The following is a 21632-nucleotide window of genomic DNA, read 5'->3' as shown; positions in this document are numbered from 1 at the left end:
AAATAAAAGTAATTTGGGTATAGTTTTAATGTACACTGAATTATTGCAGTGACAGAGAAGTGATTCTGCCTAAATCAGCTCCCTGAAAAAGGGTATGAACAATAGGTATGAGATACCAACCAGATCATGAAGGACTAAGTTAAACATGTAGATTTGTTCCTCCACTTGAACTGAGTCCAAGTCCTGAGGCACTTGGCGGCTGGATAATGTTGGGTAAGTTACTTAACTGAGTTTATCATCATGAAAAGGGAGATTACAATAGCACTCATGTCCTGGGTTCTTTTTGAGAAGATTGTCACAGTCATCCAGACAGGAAACGTTCAAATCTAGCCCCCAGTGGTAGCAGGGAGTATGGTTGGAGAGGTGAATAAACTCATGGCCAGGTCTTGGGCCATGGATCAAAGGTACAGAGGTCAAGGATGACAGGCGGGTTTCTGGCTTGGGCAACTGGGTGGATGGTGGTACGTTTAGTGAGACAGGCAGTACAAAAACAATAGTGGGTTTGGGGGGGAAATGAGGAGTTTAGTTTTGGAGATTTTGTCTGGGGGGTCTGTGGACGAGTCCAGTAGGTACTAGTATACACACCTCTGGGCTTAGGAGATGTGTTTGGGTTAGAGGTGGACTGGGAAGCATCAGCATGGAAGGGAAACGGTGAGGTGGGTCAGGGAGCTCAGAGAAGGGGCGCAAGAGCAGGGCCCTGGGGTCTGTTTATTCCCCGACGTTCAGTAGCTGGGCAGAGAAAGGGCACCCCTCAGGACAGGAAGGCTGGAGAACCGAGGTCAGCACGTGCAGCCACGCGACCTGGACCCGGCAGTTCCGAGGGTGGGGGCCGTAACGGGGGGGGGGGGGCGAGGGAGGCAGGACGAGCCCATGCAGCCCTTTCCGGGGCCCTGGCTGCCACAGGCTGGTACGGCGGCCGAGGGGGCCAAGAGCTCGAGGAGCGGAGGCGGAGGGACGCAGGGAGAGACCTCGCTCCGCAGTCGGCCGGGCCGGGGCTCCTGGAAGGCGCGCGGGCTCCACCTGAGCGCCCAGGTGAAAGCAGGCCAGTGTGCAGGGCAAGGCGGCTTTCCTGCGCCTGGTGTCCCGGGGTTTCCCGGGATTCCCCACGGGAACCCGCATGCCGCTCGACCCCACAAGCCCAGTAGGACACCCGAGGCGGCCACAACCCTGTAACTCTAGCTCCGGGACCAGGAGAACCGCCTTCCGGGAGCCCCGCCCCCTTGTCTTTCTTTGTTTCCTCGTCCGAAGATCTCGCGACAGTTGGGCGGCAAATCCCGCGAGCGCTGGCCGGCCCGGCGCTGCGGCTCTCGCGGTGTTTGCGCGAGACTGCCCCTTTCCTGCTCCCCCGCCGGCCCGCCCGCCTTCCTCCCTCTCCCCGCCCGGCCTCCCCCGCCTTCCCCCGCGGGCCCCCTCTCCGCAGGGATACTATGGTCTCCGGCGATGGACGCCCCAACTGCAGGTCAGTTTCCGCCCGCGGCCGCGCTTCCCCGCTCCGCTCGCCCGGGCCTGGCCGGCGGGCCGCGCGCCCCGGGCCCGCTGCCTTCGCCCCGGCCGGCCGGCCTGCGCGGGGCCCGCCGCTTGCTCGGGGCCGCTGCTCGGCGGCTCCGGGGTCGGGAGGGGCCGCCTGCCTTCCGGCCGCCCCCGTCCGCGGAGCCGGGGTGGGGGCGGGGTCTCCCTGCCGGGGGCTCGCGCCTCCGCGGGTGGACCCCCGCCGCTCGGCTGAGCCCCTCCCTGTGCCGCGGGCTCCGGCCCGGAGTGGTGGTGGGGGGAGGGGGAAGCGGTCAAGGCCGGGCTCCGGTCGGCCGGTCCCGGAGCACCCAATGCGGCGCGGGTCCCCCCCCCCCCCCCCCGTCTTCGTCCTCCACGGGGGAGGACGCGCTCCCGCTCCCACAGTGGGCCGGGGTGCTAACGCCGAGGGTCCTGCCCACCCACCGCGATGAGTCTGCACAAAAGATCCGCAGGCTCTGCTCCCGGGAACGCTGCGAGCTGGGAACGCTCCGCGGAGACCCCCGGGTCTCTGACTTCTTGGTTCGCTTCACTCTCCTTTAGGGGGAAATTCTGTTGTTCGTTTGTACTTTGGGTCTGCAGACCTGGCAGGGTCTTACCGGACAAGTTTCTTGTTTTCGTGTGGTTTTGATTTTATCCATGTTGCCCAACACTCTGTAAAAATCTCTTTCGATTATTTGAAAAAACAAACAAACAAACAAAAAAACCCCAAAAAACCCCAACCCTTGTCATTGTGGCGTTCTCAGAGTGTTCTATCTGTACTTAGCATTTTTCAGGACAGGGCCTCCCCCAAACAAACGCCTGTACATCATTTAAATCATTCTTATTTCTCCTCTCTGGGTATTCTTTGTTGCCAGCTTTCAGGAGTTCGTTACTTCACCTGTTTTTATGTGACAAGAATCATGCTTTGAACTTTGTTGTCCAATACAGTGGACCCTAGCTGTGCGTGATTATTTAGGTTGAAATTAATTAAAATTAAGTTTTAAAATTCATTTCCTCCATGGCTATGGCTGCATTTCAGGTAGCCACATGTGGCTGATTGGCTCCCTTATTGGACACTGCAAATATGGAACGTTTCCACCATTGCAGAAGATTTTAATGGACAAAGCTGGTTTCTGTTTGTTTTCACTTTGTATTAAGGTACTTAGTAGCTGTGTTTCATGAAACTATAATTTTTTTTCAGGATACGCCTTTGAGTACCTTATCGAAACATTAAATGACAGCTCACGTAAGAAGTTCTTCAATGTACCTAGACTTGGAGGCACCAAGTATGGTAATGTTGCTTAAATTTTCGGGGTGGGGGGGAGGGATTTAGTTTCCAATAATAAAACTGCATTTGTTAAGCTCAGCTGAAGAAATTTTAAATTTACTCCCACCATGTTGTAACAGGTAAGCCTACACATACCTGTAACATTTTAAGATCTCCTGTTGGGACTTTTGTTTGAGGGAGGGTGTAAGTCCATACCTTAACTTCTCATTTAAAAATGTAAGTTCATTTAGCAGTGGGTTTTTTTTCCGCAGAGAAACTATTTAAAAAACAAAACAAAACCTGACTGATGATATTCTGTACCTATCATACCCATGCTTTAGTTTTTCGCGTGAACGGTGCCCACCATTCTTTACCTGCCGTACTTGAATCGGAACCGTCAACAGGGCCCGCTGATGTGAGTTGCTCTCCAGGGCATGGCTTGCCCTGGCCTGTGCACCAGCACCGTTGCCAGACCTTTGCAGGTGCCTGACCACGGTCAAACCCTTCACTGAGAGCTCAGAAGACTGAATTTGCCTCAACCCTAGGGTATCTGATGGAAGTCTTGACTCTATGGACAATTGAAAACTGAACCAGCCAATGAAGAGAAGACCTGTTTGGAAGAGTGTTTTTTGTTTGTTTGGATTTTTCAGTGAAAACTACTGAAAAGATAAATGCGAAATCTATTGCAGTGCATTTTGGAGGGAGCTTTTCTTTTAATCTTTTCTTCTTATAGTCTTTAAGAAGATTGCTTTTGTGATTTTCCTGTAGATTTTGATGTGTCTAAATATTGTAGACTGCCACTGGCAGTTTTTCGTGTACATCATGAGAATATTTCAATTTTTGGAGAAGAAACCTGTCTTAGAACCAGGTTGCCTTTTAAAAATAAAAGGTTCTCCAAAATGGGAGCAGTACCCTTTACCTTACATCTTTGGGTGCGGTGGTTTGTATTAGGAGAGGCTGGTGGTTTTCTTAGTGTCGTATGTCTTTCATTCACATTTCTTTTATTCTTTCAGTGATGGTGAATTTTTAAATCTTGAACAGGGAACAGCTAAAGTGCTTGTGTATAAGAAAGATCTTCTATTTCCCTTTACTTTCAAATATCTAGTGATTCTGGCCAAGAAGTTTCTTAACCCATATTTTATAGCTTAATGATTGAAAGAATATTTGTGCGGATATTTTAAAAATTAAGTATGAATTCTCTCTGTGGATAATTTGTGGAAATGTGCCCATTTGAAAACGGCCTGTATTTCCAAAATGCAGACAATCAGTAGGAAACTATCAAAAATAACTAGAATGTTTTGAAAGAGAATGGTTAATAACACAAAAGCTAAATTTTCTCTGGAAAATAAGTTTTCGTGGCCATCCGGATAACTGAGTTCCAGAACACCGAGGTGTTTATAACCATGAAAAAAATAATAAAACACCTGTAAATACAAATGCCTTCAAAACAGAAATTTGGTTTTTATTTCCATGGGATTAAAGCTCTGTTTTATTCATGGAGTGGTTATTAGGAAAGGTTTATTAATAATTAGTACCTTCTTAGTCATCACTTGGGGGAATAAAATGAGGAAGAAGTGACTTGGGAAGAGAGGGGTTGCTTCAGTGGAGGGTTGTTTTGCTTGTTTATCATCAGAACAAAGAGTCTTTGTTGCACTTCTGGAGGGACCATGTTGGATGGCCTTCCAGAGATGTGCTTAGGGGACCCCGCTTTGTAGTCACTGGGGTTTGGGACCACGGTCTTCTCTGCTCCTGTCCCTCATTCTGATGCCTGCCAGGTGGAGAATGACAGCTGTAATGACTTAACTCTTTTGAGCCCCTCTCCTGAGCTCCCTGCATGCTGTGTCAGGAATGCCTGCGTCGAGCTGAGAACCTGCTGTACAGTGACTTCAGCAAACAGGTGGTTTCTCCCGTGTAACAGGAACTCTAGATTTGGGCGGACGGGGACCTTCTAGCACCAGTGCCAGCAAGGATCTCGGCTTCTTTTTTTTTCTGTTTTGCCTTCGTTGTTTTGGTCACAAAGAGCCGCTGCGCCTCCAGACATTGTCCGTGTCCTCGGCAGCTTGAAGGGCAGCAGAGGGAGAAAAGCCCTCTGCTTTTGCCTGTGTCTCCTTGGCCAGGTCGGCGGCCCCTGTCCACTTCGGGGAGGCTGAAGGTCAGAGTAGGTGGCTTTCCAGCTTTTACAGTAGATGTGGCAAGGGAGAAAGGGTTGAAGTGGTCGGGGAGTGAGCCAGCCTGGATTCTTCCTTACTCCGTCTGTCTTTCCATAGAGCACAACATAAATGACTTCACTTCTGTGGGGTTTTTTTTGTTTTATTGCCGTTCGATCTTTTTGCTTCCCAGGTTTATACTCATGGTGTCTTTATGGAAGTGGACACATCCTGCACATTGATTTCACTTCAATCTTCTATAAGTTCCTTGGCAAATCGCCTTTTTAGTGATCGGGAGCTGCCTGTCAGGCGCTCCGATGCACAGACTACAGCCTTCGAGATTTTGAGTAACTCTTACATAGATCTCTGGATGTTTCCAAGGAGGGGAGAAATCACTGTTCCCTGGGACAGTCAGACTGCTTTCTGAAGGAACTAGGACTTGAATTAATACTGAACAGACGGGTCATGCAGGACAGTCAGCACATAGGGAGTGAGAACGGTCAGCAGTTAGTAGAACAAACGGAAGGGGAAGTGTTGAGGAAGGGGGAGGACAGTGCAAAGACTGGCCTGGCGGTGGTGAGCGTTTCAGAGCGGCTGTCGCTGAGCACGGGGTGTTCGGCTGGAGTAGAGCCCCGGGCCCCTTCTTTATTTCAGGCCAGCTCATTCACCCTCTTTCCCTTCCTGACTGCTTCACTACTGTCCTGTAGTAGAGCCGAGGCTTGCTTTTCTACATCCTAACCTAGCCTCTGAAAAAGCCTATTTTTTAGGAGAGTTTTTATTGTTTATAAGAAATCAGATTGGGTGTGAGAAACGCAAGAAGACAACACTTCAGGCAGTGCAGAAACTGTCATTTTAACCTGTGGGTACAGATACATATAAATGTGCTACTTTTAAGAGAAATACGGTGTGTGTGGTTTCGTAACCTTTTTTTGTTTGTTTACTTGCTGTATCATGAGCATCTTTCCATGCCTTGGAATACGAGTATCCCTTGCTATCTGATCCTCTGGTTTCTGAGTCTGGGAGCGTGAGTTCAGGTAGCAAGGATACCTATACTCTTCAGCAGCCTCCGGCGGCTGCACCGTACTGCCTGTGTGAATGCCTAATAGTTTGGTGAGCTTCTCACCAGCTCTTCCCTATTTATAAATGAAGCTGCTGTGTGTGTGTGTGTGTGTGTGTGTGTGTGTGTGTGTGTGTGATATTTAAATTTTGATGCAAGCTTGTCATTAGCTTCATTGGTTTGAAAGCGTGCCATTCCCTCCACCTTCATCAGCGTTTTTCTTTTTCACTGTGTACTGCGCGTTCCAGGCTTTACCCTTGATTTAAGGAACAAAAACTCAAGGAAAGATGTGGTTTCCACACATCCAAAGACGAAGGAAGAAAGCCGTCAGTCCTCATGGGAACCAGCATTTCTAAAGCCAGAGGCTGTTCTTGTCACTTGAAGGCTGCCAGTCTTTTTATCTGTGTTTCTTTTTGAATGTCTACCCTCTAGTCGTCTGTCTCTGTAGCCCACTTACTCATTTCATGTGATGCCCAGTGTAGCCGCTGCTGGTCGTTACATTATGATGTTTTACCAGCCAGTGAAGACGCTACCTGTGGCCGACTTTGTCCGCCTATAGTTTTAACCTAGCTTGGCTGGCTTGTCACGGGTCTGTTGCTGGAGTAGTTCTCTTGCTAGAAGGGACACAAGGCCGTGTTTTCTGATCTTGTCTCTGCACTGGACTCTGGAAAGGGCTGTGAGTTGGGTTAGCAGCAAAATAGTTTGCTTGTAAAGTTTACACACGGTGCAGAACTTTCTGAGGGTTACTTTTACCTAACATGCCTTTTGTTATGACTTTTGTACCTGACTATTGTTCAGGTACAGCTGCATATTCACTCCCCCTCCACGTTTTGTCCAAGGGCCTGTTGATTTTAATTTTTGTTGACGTTTTGTGTTCTAGATTTGGCCTTTTGGGTGGCACAGAACAGACCCCTGCTACCTCAAGTGAAGAAAGATTTATCGTAATAGTGCAGAGCTCCCTGGCCGGTGAAAGGTGGCTGTATCTGAAGAAAATGCACATGGGCCAGAATTGAGGAAGTTCTTTATTTTTCCTCTCGGGGCTTCAGATTTCTGCCCCCTCCAATCTTCTGCCCCCTCTGCTTCATTGCAACCCAGCGTCCTTTGCCCGCTAACTTTAGATGTGGCCCCAAATGGCAGCCTCAGTCTCTAGGTTAGCTCTTAACACCTTTCTGGTCACTCTGTGTCCTGATTGCAAATCCCTGGGACAGGGACATCGTTGTCCTAGGGTATTTTTTTCTCCTCAGGCTGTAGGTCACTGACCTGTCCGGCCCTGGCTCTCGCTTGTGTGCGGCAGCCAGGGAGGTCCTGGGACACAGGGCCGTCCGCACCACGGGTGGCGGTTTGCACAGTGTCACAGAGCGTGTCTGTCGGGTTAGGAGCTGGTGCCGGGTTGTGTGCCTGCCAGGGGTGCCTGAGGACAGTGCACGTGTGTGCGCTTTCCTCCGTAATAGGTGCTGCTTTTCTTATTTTCTCCACCTTGTCAGTTAGTGGGCGAAAATAGTCTTGAAGAAGCAGGAATCTTCTCTCTGCCTTCTTAAATTTCATTCACGGCAGTAGTGTGTGCGTGTGTTTTAAAGGTCACAGTTCTTTATTGGAAATCTGTCCAGCCTAGTGCTAGTTAGAGACGGAAACGATACCTTGACTCTAATCAGACACAGATAGGAGTTAATCCTGTTGCCAGATCTGAGGGGGTTACAAGACTTCGCGGAACTGGTCCAGGCCTCTGGCCTTGCCCAGGGTTTTTAGCTCCACCCCCCAGCCACTCCAGTGGGTTCTCCGCCCCCTTAGCCCTCTTTCTCAGTCTGGACTGCAGTCTGAAGTACTGGGGCCTGGCTGGCTCAGCGAATAGAGCGTGTGACTCTTTCAAAGTTTATTTGCTTATTCAGAGAGAGAGAGAATCCCTCTGTCGGCGCAGAGCCTGACGCGGGTCTCGATCCCGTGAATCATGAGATCACGACCTGAGCCGAGATCACGAGTTGGGCGCCTACCCGACTGAGCCCCCCAGGCGCCCCTTGTTCTCAGGGTTGTGAGTTTGAGCTCCATGTTGGTGCCCAGAGCTTGCTTTACATACATACGTACGTAAATATCATATATGTGTGTGTTATACATATATATATATCAGGCAGAGGAGTAGAGTCTGGCCAGGAAACACAGACAGTCCTGCCAGAAGGTGTTAAGGACTGGAAAGGATCTAAAATTTCCCCTCCTTTCAAGTTAACAAGTTAGCCTGACGTACTTTCATAGATGCTGACGGAAGACACGAGACTCTCAGAGACAACGGGTGGCTCATTACCCACAGCAAAGCGGGATCCATCGTACCAGCATGCAGGCCCCGTTCTTACGGGTGACTCTGAAGAGGGCCAGGTGATGCGCGCACACGGAATGGTTGTGTTACAAAAAGGGAGCTCGGACTTAGGGAACCCAGGTCTGTTGTAATGGAGAGTAGGCGTGCCTGCCCTTTGCTCCAGAAGGAGGCGCTGTCTGTCTTCCAGGGCTATTCACGGTTTCACCGTTGTTTAAAGAATAGTCTGGAACTATTACTGCGTGTGCTCGGGAGTCATGCTGAAATGTGGGGCGGGAGACACGGAGACGAGCGGAACGGTGTTGAACTAGTCGGGGAGAGTTTCCGGAGGGAGGGATGAGTAGCCCTGTTGAGTGTTGCTGAGAGGGGCTGTTTTGTCGGCGTTTGAGGATAGGAATCGGATTGGCGTGGGCTGAACAGTGTGTGGAAGTCTAGAGAAGTGGACGTTGGGAATCTAAGTGACTCTCAGAAAGCTTCACTGAGAGTTTGAAGAAGGAAGTACTTGGAGGCCGTGTGTCTGTGACCTGGAGCTAGAGGCTGTTCATTGGAAGAACCCGAAAGAAAGGGCCAGATTGCAGGCGAAGGAGACGGTGACGGATGACTCAGGGTGCTGAGGTGTGCCCACAGGGACGGGAGGCAGAGCTCCTCCAGAGAGGTTGGCGCTTAGTGGGAGCTGCGCAGCCGTCTTCTTGGGGCAGGAATAACCCCGAGGTGGCCGTGCGCGTGGGTGTAGCGGGACGGGTTGCGGTGGGGCGTGGGGCTGGGTCTTGGACGAGGAGAGTGGACGACGTGCGGACGATTGGGGAGATCGGGGAGACAGGCATGAGAGACCCGGCAGAACCTCTGGGCGAACAGGGAGGACCCAGCCGAGGCTGCAGCACGTATTCACGCTGCTTCCAGTTTCTCCCGTTACTGTGGGTTTCTTTTTCTCTCCCTCCTTCACGTGTCACCGCCATTAAAACCCCATCGAGCTGTTTCACACCCCCTGGAATGGGTATTCCGTAAAAAATAGATTAAGGACCTTCGTACGTTGCTGGAACGTACAGTGGTGCAGCCCCTTTGGAAAACCGCTTGGCAGTTTCTTACAATGTTAGACATACATTTACCATATGACCGAGCAATTCTATTCTTAGGAATCTTCTCAAGAGAAATAAAAACAGTTGTCCACACAAAGATCTGCAAATGATCCGAGTGGCGTTATTCACGATGGCTAAAAATTGCAAACAACGTAACTGTCCTTCAGTGCGTCAACGGATGGACAAAATTTGGCGTGTACACCTTGAATACTCTTCAGCAGTTAAAAGAAATTGTCTCCAGACACGTGCTACCGCGTGGACGCGCTCGGGAGCACGCTCAGTGAAGGAAGCCGGACACCCTAGGAGACCTGATTGTATGATTCTGTCAGTATGAGACGAGCCAGAGACAACAGAGCTAGAGACAGAAGTGGCTGTGTGGTTTCCTGAGGTGGGAGAGGAGAGGACGGGGACTGCCAGTGGGTGGGAGGGGCCGATGGAGTGATGAAATGTTCTAGAACAGGTGCTGATTGTACAACTCAGTAAATCTAGGATTGAATTGTGTGCTTGGAGAGGGTGATTTTCACGAAGGGCAAAATATGCCTCAGTAACGTTATTGTTTTTAAGTTTATTTTGAGAGAGTGTGAGCAGGGGAGGGGCCGACAGGGAGAAAGCGAGAATCCCAAACAGCCTGCGCTGTCAGCGCAGAGCCCAATAAGGGGCTCGAACTCACAAACTCTGAGATCGTGACCTGAGGCGAGATCAAGCGTAGGACGCTCAACCGACTGGACGAACCACCCAGGCGCCCCAACGGCGATGTTATTTTTGAAACAGAAAGAAGAGTTCTTAGGAAAGTGGTGTGGGGTTCGCTGCCCGAAGGACACGGTGTTTTGGCGGCCGCTAGGATGAAAGAACGAAGGGGCGAGCGAGTGGGGGTCTGGGAAGCGAGTAGGGCCTGAAGTGCGAAGGTGAGGGGGTCCGTGGGTGGGCGGCGCGGGGGACAGAGAAGGTGAAGTTCCACGGTGCTGGAGAACCGCCCTGGTGGGTGGGGATCAGAAAGGCCCTGAGGTGCGCGGACTTTAAATTTTTTTTTTTTTTTCAACGTTTATTTATTTTTGGGACAGAGAGAGACAGAGCATGAACGGGGGAGGGGCAGAGAGAGAGGGAGACACAGAAGCGGAAACAGGCTCCAGGCTCCGAGCCATCAGCCCAGAGCCCGACGCGGGGCTCGAACTCCCGGAGCGCGAGATCGTGACCTGGCTGAAGTCGGACGCTTAACCGACTGCGCCACCCAGGCGCCCCAACGCAGACTTGAATTAAAGATGGTTTGGTCGGGGCAGGAGTGTGCGCGTGGAGGGGGTAGGGAGAATGGGAAGGAGACCCTGGGGGCCTTCCTGAACTTTGCACCTGCTTCAGGGTGGGGGGTGTGGGGTTAGCTCGAGCGTCTGCACCCGGGTTTCCACACCAGCCAGGCTACCCGCCGTGGCTGTGGCTGTGGCTCTGGCTCTGGGCCGTCTGCCTAGAGGCTCGCTCTGAGGATTGAACGAGATGACGTAGGCAGAGCGCCTCAACCTCTCCTTAGTGGGTCCGGAATAAATAAGCGCATGTGTCATTGTTGGAGTAGTTGAGGAAGAGAGTTGTAGGACTTTTTACTGCCTAACAGCCTGAAAGCGTCGTGCCTGAAGGACGACGTGTGTAAACACGCGTTAGCCTCTCCTGGCTCCTGTGGGTCAGGACCTGAGGGAGGCTCGCCTGAATGGTTGTGGCCGGGGCCTCTCAGGAGGTTGGGGCCGGGGGGTTTGCCCCCCGGGGCAGTGCAGCCCCACTCGCACGCTGGCCCCGGCCCCGGCCCCGGTTTTATCCCTCGCGGGCCTCTCCTCGCTGCCGCGGGATTGCCCTCGGAACGGGCTTTGGCTTCCCCCGGAGTGAGTCCGGGAGAGCAAGGCCGAGGCTGGAGAACTTTCGTAGGTGGCCTTTGAAGTCCGTGCTGTCGCCTCCGCCGCGCTCTGCCGCTCCCACAACAGCCGGTCTCCGGTGTGGAAGGTGGCGCGACAGTGGATGCCGGTGGGCGGGGGGGATCCTAGTACTGTCTTGGGGACCAGCTGGAAGTGAGGCCGGAGAGAAACGAGCACTTGTTTCTGTCGGAGGGACGGGTCGGATGCGTCTGTCTTTCTCACAGTCGGCCCGGCGCTGGTACTTACTACGGATTCAGGCAGATTTGCGAGTTAGTGCTTGTTAGTGACAATTGTCCAGTTGGTGTTTGTGACTCCTTTTGTTTTTAAAGCACTCTTATTTGACAGCTGCTTTTAAATTTAATGTTAACGTTCAAATGATGAACGATGGATTAAAAACCTGGAGGTCACTAAGATGATGACTAAACAGTAGCCCCTTGCGCCGCCCTCCATTTCTGCGCTGCAGAGATCTTTCGTTCCCATGGTTATTTCTTACGATGATCTCCTCCGCGTTACTAAATCACCTAGCTTATAGAGCTGTTTTTTCTTTTTTTTTCTAAAGTTTTTTTTTTTTTTTAAGTAATTTCTACACCCGACGTGGGGCTCAAACTCACAGGCGTGCGATCAAGAGTCACTCTACCAACTGAGCCACCAGCTGCCCCTGTTTTTTGATTTTCCGATTTTAGACTTCACTGACTTTCTGTTGGCACTTTTCTTTTCCATATATCCCATGTACTTCTTAGTTATTACGGTTACAATTTTTGGCCAAGTCTGTAGTCCACACTTAGGTTATCACGGCTGTAAATGTTCCGGCCAGGCCACGTAGCAGGTGGTGACTGCGTCTCGTCTCTTGCGACTTTGTATTTTTTCCTGGAAGTAATGATGGTCTTTTTTGGTTCGCTGAGTTTTCTGAGTCTTTGTCAATAATTCCTCTCCACAACTTCCAGAAGAACTCTACCCTCTACCCTACCCTTAGGTGGTCTGGCAGTTAATTTTTCCCCTTCTCTCTCTCTTGTTTTTAAATTTTTTTATTATTATTATTATTATTTTTTTTTTTTTTGGGAGAGAGAGAAAGCATGAGCAGGGTAGGGACAGAGAGACAGAGAGACACAGAATCTGAAACAGGCACAGAGCCTGATGTGGGGCTCAAGCCCACAAACTGCGAGATCATGGTCTGAGCTGAAGTCGGACACTTCACCGACGGAACCGCCCAGGCTCCCCAGTTTTCCCCTCCTCTTGGCAGCGTCCCCCCCGGCCTTGCTCTTTGCCCCACGGGACACTGACCGCAAGTCAGGTGACTTGCACGGCCACAGCCTGGCCCGGAAGGGTCCCCATTCCTGCCTGTGCTACAGACCCATGTCCCGGACTGTGTGCTTTTGTGTTCCCCTGGGGAGGACGGCGTCTGCCACCTGCACACTTGATTGAGGGCTGGCCTGCGCAGAGAGCTCTAGGTCGGAGGCCATCCTCACTGGGAGCTCGGAAAGCTCTGTCCCGTTGCCTCTGAGCCTCTCACGCTGCCCCCGGGAAGGCCCGGGCTGCCTGCGGCCCAGTGCTCACCTTGCCCCTCCTCTGGGTCTGTCCGTCGTCCCTGCGCTGTCTTCGTAAATTTGTTCGTTCTGCTTCTCTCTTTGTTCCTGTTCATAATTTTATCTCTTTGTTATTATCTCAGTGGGTTTCAAAGGAGATGGAGGTACTTGGCTGGAGTTTGTCATATGTTGTTACAAATGTGATTAAATGCTTTCTATGAAGATCTTCAAACAAAAAATATTCCTGATACTGTTTTTCCAGAATAATTAGCCGTATCCAAGACTGATCTTGTGTATTTGCTTTTGTGATGTTTCCCTTCTCATGATTTCCAAATGTTCTAATAGAAAATTTTCTCCCCTGCAGTTCCTCTTGATTTGGGGGACTTTGTTCTGTTTCTGACTGAGGTAGGATGAGAACTAACATTTCTCCAGAACTACTCTTTGTTGTAGGGTTGAGGGCTGCACGTGAGCCTGATGCCCACATCTCTGTTAGGTGTCTGGTGTTCTGTTGTCAGGCAGAACACGAATCCGCTCGAGTCCCTGTCCTCAGGTCAGACCTATAGTAAGAGCGGATACAGGCTCTCAGTCTTGTGTTTCTGGCTGTGTGGCCCTTGTCTCTTCCCTTACAACTTCATTATCTCTAACTTGTGGAGTTAAAATTTCAATCGTAAAAGTAGGGAGAAGACAGTAACCCAGTATGTATTTGTCCGCTCCCTATTGACGTTTTGCCGATCTTTTGTTTAAAATATTTCACCATTGTGTAACCTATATCTCTGACCTTTGAAAAGGACCTTAAAAGGTAATACTCTCAGTAGGGTTCCTGGGTGACTCAGTTGGTTAAACGTCTGACGTCAGCTCGGGTCATGATCTCATGATTCATGAGTTCGAGCCCCACGTCAGGCTCAGAGCCTGGAGCCTGCTTCCGATTCTGTGTCTCCCTCTCTCTCTGCCCCTCCCCCACTCGCACTCAGTCTCTGTCTCTCAAAAATAAACATTAATTTCTTTTTTTAAATAACACTCAGCGCCTTCATTATACCTAACAGAATTAACAAATTTCTTAATATGACGTAAAACCTGATCCGTATTCAGGTTTTCCTGATTATCTCAAAAATAAACTTCTACAGTTGATTTGTTCACACGGTGTCCAAATCGGAGCCACATACAGCATTTGGTTATTACATCTCTTAAATCTCCTTTGGTCTATAATTTTCCTCTTTCCTTTTTCCACGCCGTCTTTATGTGGAAGAAACCATGTTTGTTCCTCTGTAGAAGGTACTGCGTTCTGGATTTGGCTGATGGCTTCTTCATGGTTTCACTTCACTTTGGCGCCACCGCTGTGTCTCCCGTTGACTGGAAGTGAGGGCTGGCTGGCTGATTGGATCAGGCTTGTGTACGTATGCATTTTTGCGAGAACCCTTGTCACTTGGGGCTTGTGTTTTCTCATCAGGAGGCAGGTGATGTCTCTCTCTAACGTCCTGCTTTCAGTGATGCTAAGCAGTCATAGTTGACATCCACTTGCTTGGTCCCTTGTGAGTTCCGCTCATGTATCCCCGAGCACCGGAGCCTTGTCCAGATTGCTCGTTAGGCGTTGTCGAATTCTGTCACTCCCCTTCTGTTTTTTTTTTTTTTAATTTTTTTTTTTCAACGTTTATTTATTTTTTTTGGGACAGAGAGAGACAGAGCATGAACGGGGGAGGGGCAGGGAGAGAGGGAGACACAGAATCAGAAACAGGCTCCAGGCTCTGAGCCATCAGCCCAGAGCCCGACGCGGGGCTCGAACTCACGGACCGCGAGATCGTGACCGCTTAACCGACTGCGCCACCCAGGCGCCCCTCCCTTTCTGTTTTTATTAGCTTTACTTCTGCATGGAGGGACTTGGTCTTCATGAACTATTTGGTTACTTGAAATCAGGAAGGACGAGCTTAATGAGTGATTTTCTCCCTTTTGTGAGTTTTCAGGGTAATGACTTCTCTAGCAGCTTGCACAGCTGAAGAGTCATTATGAACTAAGGGCTGTTGTTGTATTTGATGCAGTTTCTGTCATTGTTCATTTTGATTATCAAACTGACTCATCAGTTTCCTTTGCTTCCTTTGGTTCTGACACAGGACGTCCTGGGCCCGCGTTGTCCGTGCCCTTTCCCAAACGCGGGACTGACCGTTTCTCCAAGGAACTCGGGTGTCTTCTTCCAGTCGGGAAAATAGCATTTAGTATACAGCAGGCTGAATGGTTGGGGGTGCGTTACTATCGGATCATCGTTGTTGGGGGCATTTGCACTGAGCAGAGCTAGGAAATACATATTTTTCTAGAAAGAGAGAAAGATGAGTTTATATCTGTGATTCCAATTGAAATGTAAGGTTTTTGTTTTTTTTTTTTTAACTTAGCTACTCTGATTTTATACTTCTGTATCATTACTCTGGAAAATTTTGGTTTCTAACCATAGTAACAAAAGTACTTTCTACATTATTTTTTTAAATGTTTATTTATTTTGAGAGCGAGAGAGAGGATCTCAAGCAGGTTCCACAGTGTCAGCACAGAGCCTGCCCTGGGGCTCAAGAACTGTGAGATCACAACCTGAGTCAAGATAAGAGTCAGAGGGGCGCCTGGGTGGCTCAGTCAGTTAAGCGTCCGACTTCAGCTCAGGTCACGATCTCGCGGTCCGTGAGTTTGAGCCCCGCATCGGGCTCTGGGCTGATGGCTCAGAGCCTGGAGCCTGTTTCCGATTCTGTGTCTCCCTCTCTCTCTGCCCCTCCCCCGTTCATGCTCTGTCTCTCTCTGTCTCAAAAATAAATAAACGTTAAAAAAAAAAAAAAAAGAGTCAGATACTTAACCAACTGAGCCACCCTGGTGCCCCTCAATGGGAATTTTTAAAAATTTGTTAAAGACTTTTACACAGTTTAGGGATGTTTTAATTATTGTATTTAATTCTGATTTTCTGTGCTTTTCAGTTTTTCTTGGTCTTCCCTGAATATTAGATACTTGTCTGGCTCGTGTACCCAAATCAGTGCAACTCTTGTACGAAGAGTTTCTTCAGAACCTTGGCTTACATGTAGGAAAGTTGAATTTATAGAAAGCCTGGTATTAACGTGAACGGTGTTTTCCTCCGTGTTTACTCAGTTTTTTTAATTGAGAAAACGGCGCGTCCCTGTCTTTAACTTTTTGCTGTTGTGATTTTTACAGTACGTAGGTAAGACTGTTCCCTTGTTAATAGTGATCTTCTCTCCTGAATCAGATGTCCTGCCTTACTCAATACGGGTCCTGTTGGAAGCTGCTGTGCGGAACTGTGACGGCTTTCTGATGAAAGAACAGGATGTCATGAACATCTTAGACTGGAAAACCAAACAGCGCAATGTTGAAGTGCCCTTTTTCCCAGCCCGTGTTCTTCTTCAAGATTTTACGTGAGTGGTAGAGCATTTCCTTTTTATTTATTTAAAAAATAAAGGGAGAGAGCATGCGCTGGGAGGGGGGTTGGAGGGGGGAGAGAGACAGAGAATCCCAAGCAGATTCTGAGCTGACAGTGCAGAGCCTGATGTGGGGCTCGAGCCCATGAACCATGAGATCAGGACGTGAGCTGAAATCAAGAGTTGGACGCTCAACCGACTGAGCCATCCAGGCCTTCTGAACATTTCCTTCTTAAAATTCAAACTCCGTGATGGCTGGCTCTGCAGTTTTTAATTCTGAAGATCAGTCTATAAATTTAAAGAATTGTCTTTTCTAAACTAAATAAATTCATTAAAAAGTAGGCACTTGTTTCTTACACACTCTGTCGAAAAACTCTTTTTGCTGAACTGCCTGCTTGTCTTTAGCTAGTGAGTGGCTTGTCAGACTTAGCACATCCAGAGATTGATTGCCCAGCAGCCACACCTGTCCCTTTCCAGGTCTCTTCTGTCACAGGAAATGCCCTATAGCCTCCATGCATGTAGGGCAGAGATCCAGGGGTTGACCTTGACCCCTCTCTTCCCACTGTGTGTAATCCACGCTGTCCACAAGTTCCACGGACTCTACCTTTCAGACGTGTCCTCTTACCATTTCCACCACCATCCTGGTCCTGGCCCCGTTCTCTCTTACCTGGACTACAGCTGTTACAGTCTCTGGCCCGTGTCCCTGCTTGCACACTTCCGAGTCGGTAGTTGTCTTTGCACGGCATATTGTGATTTAATTAAAAATGTTAGCTAGGGTCGCGTCATGCCCCCATATACTAGTGGGTTTCCGTCACACTTAGAATTCAAGCGAAAACGTTTGACCCCGGCTTGAAAGACTTTGCCTGATCTGGGTGTCCAGGGATTAGTAATTGGAAGAGTTAACCTTCAACTGAGTTTCAAGGGAGGTATAGAAGTTAGCTAGATAATTAAGAACATCTCCTTCACCCCCACCCAAGTCTGGTTCGTGTGCCACTGCTTTGTACCCTCTGTTTGCTGCCGTCTTAGTCCTTGTGTTACTGTTGTGCGGACTCCTGAGAGGAGGCGCTGTCTCTGACCAGCCTGTGGCATTGGTGTCTGGCACACTGAAGGCATGTGGTGAGTGCTTGTGTGGTCGGCCGGAGATACGTATGCCTCGTGGAGAGCTTTGGAGTAGTAGACAGGCACTGAGAGGAAGGGCATGGGGCCAGGGCAAAGGGAGGGAGCGGGGTGTCAGAATTTAAGACAGGGAGAGAATTCCGTAGACAGTTCTTGAAATTGCCGTATGCCTCTAAAAATCATGTCTCGTTATTTTTGGTGCGTCTGCCCCCAAGCACTCAAGTTCTCGGGTAATGTTTAATTCTCATTAAACAGGATACGTGTAACTTTGGGCAACAAGTACATGATCTAACGCGAATGCAAACCAGAAAGGGATACTTTCAAATGTAAGAGTGAATAGATGTGTATAATTTGAGCATACGAAAGAAGAGCGTGAGCCATAATTTTCATTTCTCTACTTCGTAGTGGAATACCAGCAATGGTGGACTTTGCTGCTATGAGGGAGGCAGTGAAAGTTCTTGGAGGCGACCCTAAGAAAGTCCACCCTGCCCGTCCGACAGATCTCACAGTTGACCATTCTTTACAGATTGACTTCAGCAAATGGTAAGAGCAGATACTTGTGCAGACGGCCGTGCGAGTTCATCGACAGCCAGCCCGGTGGGGCTGTGCGGTGAGAAGAAGGGGAGTAGAGACAGTTAAGCCTGAGTACGGGGCGCGAGGTAGTATCCACTCATGTATGAAAGGAAAAGCTGGTGAAGTGTACGTACTGGTGAATTTTTTTAACTCAGTCCGAATTTCAAATGAACTCATGTTTGTAGAATTCTGCCATTTTTGATAGAAACGTTTGAGCCTAGAACCTGCTTTGTGGAGTGCCCATCTGAATTCATCTTCATTTTCTTTTGTTTTTTAACCTACTTGGCCTTCGAGAGAGAATCTAAAGATGTGAACCATGAATGTCTTTAGGTAATTGGTGATTAAAATCACAGAGCTTGCCAAAGCTCTGTTTTCCTTCCCCTGAAATACATATGTTCTGCGTGAAAGGTCCCTGTGACCAAGGTCAAACTAGAGAAGACCTGATTGTGTTGCGATGTGCTGGCTTTTGCTTTCTCACCCCCTGGAGCCTGGTAGCGAGACGGGGTTGTCCCAGCCCCTGAGTGCTCTCACCCTTGAGATTAGCACTGTGGCTCTGTGCCGCTCTTGAGTTGGTAGATGGGAAAAGGACCTAGTTAGGTGTTTGCTAGAAGCTCGATTATTACGGAAGTGTGTGAAATGATTTTATTGGGCATGCAGAGTTGTGCTGTCATCTCCGTAAACTTAAATGACCTATTTGAGTTTTTTGTTTTTGTTTTATTTTACTATTATTATATTTTTGCAATCTGAGATTTGCTTTTGAAACCTGAATCAAATGCTGTATTAACATTGAACGACATTGAGTTAATTCCACATACCATTGCCAAACTGTGTGCGTTTTGAAAAGCTACATTTGTGTCACTTTCCGATGGTTCTATTCTGTTTCCTCTTTTGGAATGCTAGTGCAATACAGAATGCTCCAAATCCTGGAGGTGGTGAGCCGCAGAAAGCAGGAAAGCTCTCTCCACTCAAAGCGCAGCCTAAGAAGGCTCCCTGCAGAGGCCAGACCGCCTGCCGAGGATCCTGTGATTCTGGAGAACCAGGCCGGAGCTCAGGAAAATTTTCTTCGCAGATTGAGAACACACCCATCCTATGTCCTTTTCATTTGCAACCAGTGCCTGAGTATGGGATTTTCTAAACATACTGATCCGAGCCAGGTTATGTTTTAGCTAAGGAAATCTCACCAGTCTCCTTCCCTTCTGTCCCTGTTATGTAGCCTCACTTCCATACGTGTGTTTCCTGTTGTGCTGAGAGAAGCAAAGTGAATGAAAATGGTAGTCTCTAAAGACCAGTACCTACTTCTCCTTAGGAAGAACAGAACCTTTCTGAAGGTTTTTCTGTAAATATGTTTAATTTTTGTGAGTATGTAGGCAGAAAAATGGGATCTCATCTTAAACTTTGAATTTCTTATTTTAGTGAATTTGTACCATTCGTGTGCTCACTATACGTTCCTGTTTCTTTTCTGAATTCCCTATTTATAGTTTCAGACTTCTTGCTTTTTCCAATCACATAAAGAGCTCGGTGTTAAGAATATTATGATTGTTGTAGATTACAAACTTAATGAGCCTTCTGAGGTAAATAATTGCCTGTATGGTGCCATGGGAAGTAGTGGACCTGCCCAGGAAAGAATTCTCTTCTTAGGAGTTGATAAAATTTCCTAATAGGTAATTTTTTAAAAAAACTATACCTCAGTTTTTATATGCTATGAAATTTTCAAAGTTTAACTCTTACTTTTAAGAGTTGTTTTACCCCATTGTCAAGAGACTGTCAAAATTTTTTTAATTTATGGGGCACCTGGGTAGCTCAGTTGGTTAAGTGTCTGACTCTCGATCTCAACTCAGGTCTTGATCTCAGGGTTGTGAGTTCAAGCTCTGCGTTGGGCTCCGCGCTGGGCTTGAAGCCTACTTGAAAAAAAAAATTTTTTTTTTTTTTAGCTTAGATAAAAAAAATGACGTACTTTTTCAAATTTTAAAAATTTTAACACATTGAAGATTTAGAAAAGCTAAGAATAATATCCACACGTGCTTTATCGTAAGCACCACTAATACGTTAAATTGGATCTTTCAAATTCTTGGTAGTCGTACAAGTTGGCACTCGATATTTAATGAGGCCTCCAGTCAATAGTGACCTCTTCCTTGCTAAGAATTCAGGATGATCTGTGGGTCCTTTGCCATCAGGTTATGACAGTTTTATGTAGTCAGTCCTTGTTCCCGCTACCTGGTTGTCCTGATGGTGAGATACAGGTTGACTTTTGAGATTAACATCTCTTCTTACACAGAAATCGGTTTCCTGAAAAGGAAGACTTCCTGATGCAAACACCATTGATTTTTTTTGGACTGCCTTTTTGTAAGTGGCACGGTGCAAAGTGCCGCGATGGTCTGTTTTTAATTAAAAATCCAACCTGTTGTAACATTTCCCCTCAGTTTTGAGTCCAGGTTGTACAGCATTCGGATGGGTTGACTCTGGTCCCTGGCCGTATGAACATAGTGGCTCTTCTGTGAGGTGTTTCTCACAGGCCCAGCCGGAGAGCTGAGAGTGTACACTTGGCCCTTGAGACTGCCGCCTGACTCGAAGTCCGGCTCTGCGCTGACGAGGGGGGTGCTCTGGAGCCTTGCTCGCTGTGGGAACTGAGCTGTGCTCCCTGAGCCCTGAGAAGCAGCACATAGACATGCACTGTGGCTTCGAGTGACCATGCGGCAACATGACCTTTGTTTTATTTTACTTACTTTATTAATCTAAAATGTTTATTTTGAGAGAGCGTGGGCAGAGGGGAGTCAGAGAGGGAGAGAATCCTGAGCAGGCTCCGCAGCGTCGGCACAGAGCCCGGCGCAGAGCTCGATCTCATGAACTGCAAGGCCGTGACCTGAGCCGGGATCGAGAGTCGAACGCTGAACAGACTGAGCCACCAGGCGCCCATCTGTTCTTTTGGGTTTAATGTTTACTCATTTTTTTATTAAAAAATTTGTTTAAAGTTTGTTTATTTTTGAGAGAGACAGATTGTGAGCAGGGGAGGGGTAGAGAGAGAGGGAGACCCAGAATCGGAAGCAGGCTCCAGGCTCTGAGCTGCCAGCACAGAGCCTGACGTGGGGTTTGAACCCATGAACCATGAGATCGTGACCTGAGCCGCAGTTGGACACCCAACTGACTGAGCCACTCAGGAGCCCTGTTTCTTTTTGTTTGTTTGTTTTTTAAGTTGACAAACAACTGTAATTTTCTGGACCCTGGAGAACGTGTATAATTTAAGTCGTATTGATACTCTAGTTAACAATCGCCAGCTGGCAGGCGAAGTACCTTAACGCTGCTAGAAATCATTTAAAAAAAAATTTTTTTTTTTTAATGTTTATTTCTGAGAGAGACAGAGACAGAATGTGAGTAGGTTAGGGGCAGAGAGAGAGGGAGACACAGAAGCAGAAGCAGGCCCCAGGCTCGGAGCTGTCAGCACAGAGCCTGACGCGGGGCTCAAGCCCACGAACCGTGAGATCATGACCTGAGCCGAAGTCGGACGCTCAACTGACTGAGCCGCCCAGGTGCCCCTAGAGATCATTTTTTAAATGTCCGTTAGATAAAAATAGCTTTCTAAAAGTGGCACAGTGTTTACTGTTTGGAGGTGGATTGTTTTTTATCTCTTAGTTTAAATAATTTATGTAAGATATGTTTATAGTCCATATACTTCTACATAAGATAGAACTTTCCAATTTGGGTGAGTTGAATACAGGGTTTTTGCTGAAAGTTTCTTAGGCACGGTGGCATCGCACCGTGGTCACTGCTGTGCCACACTAGTCCACGCCGCCCGGCC

General features: G+C 48.5%; 1 protein-coding gene across 2 annotated transcripts in view; it reads left to right on the top strand.

Annotated features, from left to right (window-relative positions):
- The first annotated feature begins 1299 nt into the window (after positions 1-1299).
- The window catches only part of IREB2 (iron responsive element binding protein 2), a 47465-nt gene continuing 27132 nt past the window's right edge, over positions 1300-21632 (top strand). For both annotated transcript variants that reach the window (XR_006704346.1, XM_045448518.1), the window contains exons 1-5: positions 1300-1459; positions 2690-2779; positions 15982-16147; positions 17672-17809; positions 18740-18958. Coding sequence is in view for 1 of the 2 variants with exons in the window: in XM_045448518.1 (XP_045304474.1) it covers positions 1441-1459; positions 2690-2779; positions 15982-16147; positions 17672-17809; positions 18740-18958 (632 nt within the window). In the remaining variant the exon portion in view is untranslated. The remainder of the gene's footprint in view (positions 1460-2689; positions 2780-15981; positions 16148-17671; positions 17810-18739; positions 18959-21632) is intronic.

This window comes from Leopardus geoffroyi, chromosome B3 (assembly GCF_018350155.1).
Source record: "Leopardus geoffroyi isolate Oge1 chromosome B3, O.geoffroyi_Oge1_pat1.0, whole genome shotgun sequence".
Lineage (NCBI taxonomy): Eukaryota > Metazoa > Chordata > Mammalia > Carnivora > Felidae > Leopardus > Leopardus geoffroyi.
This window is presented reverse-complemented; position numbering and strand designations above follow the sequence as displayed.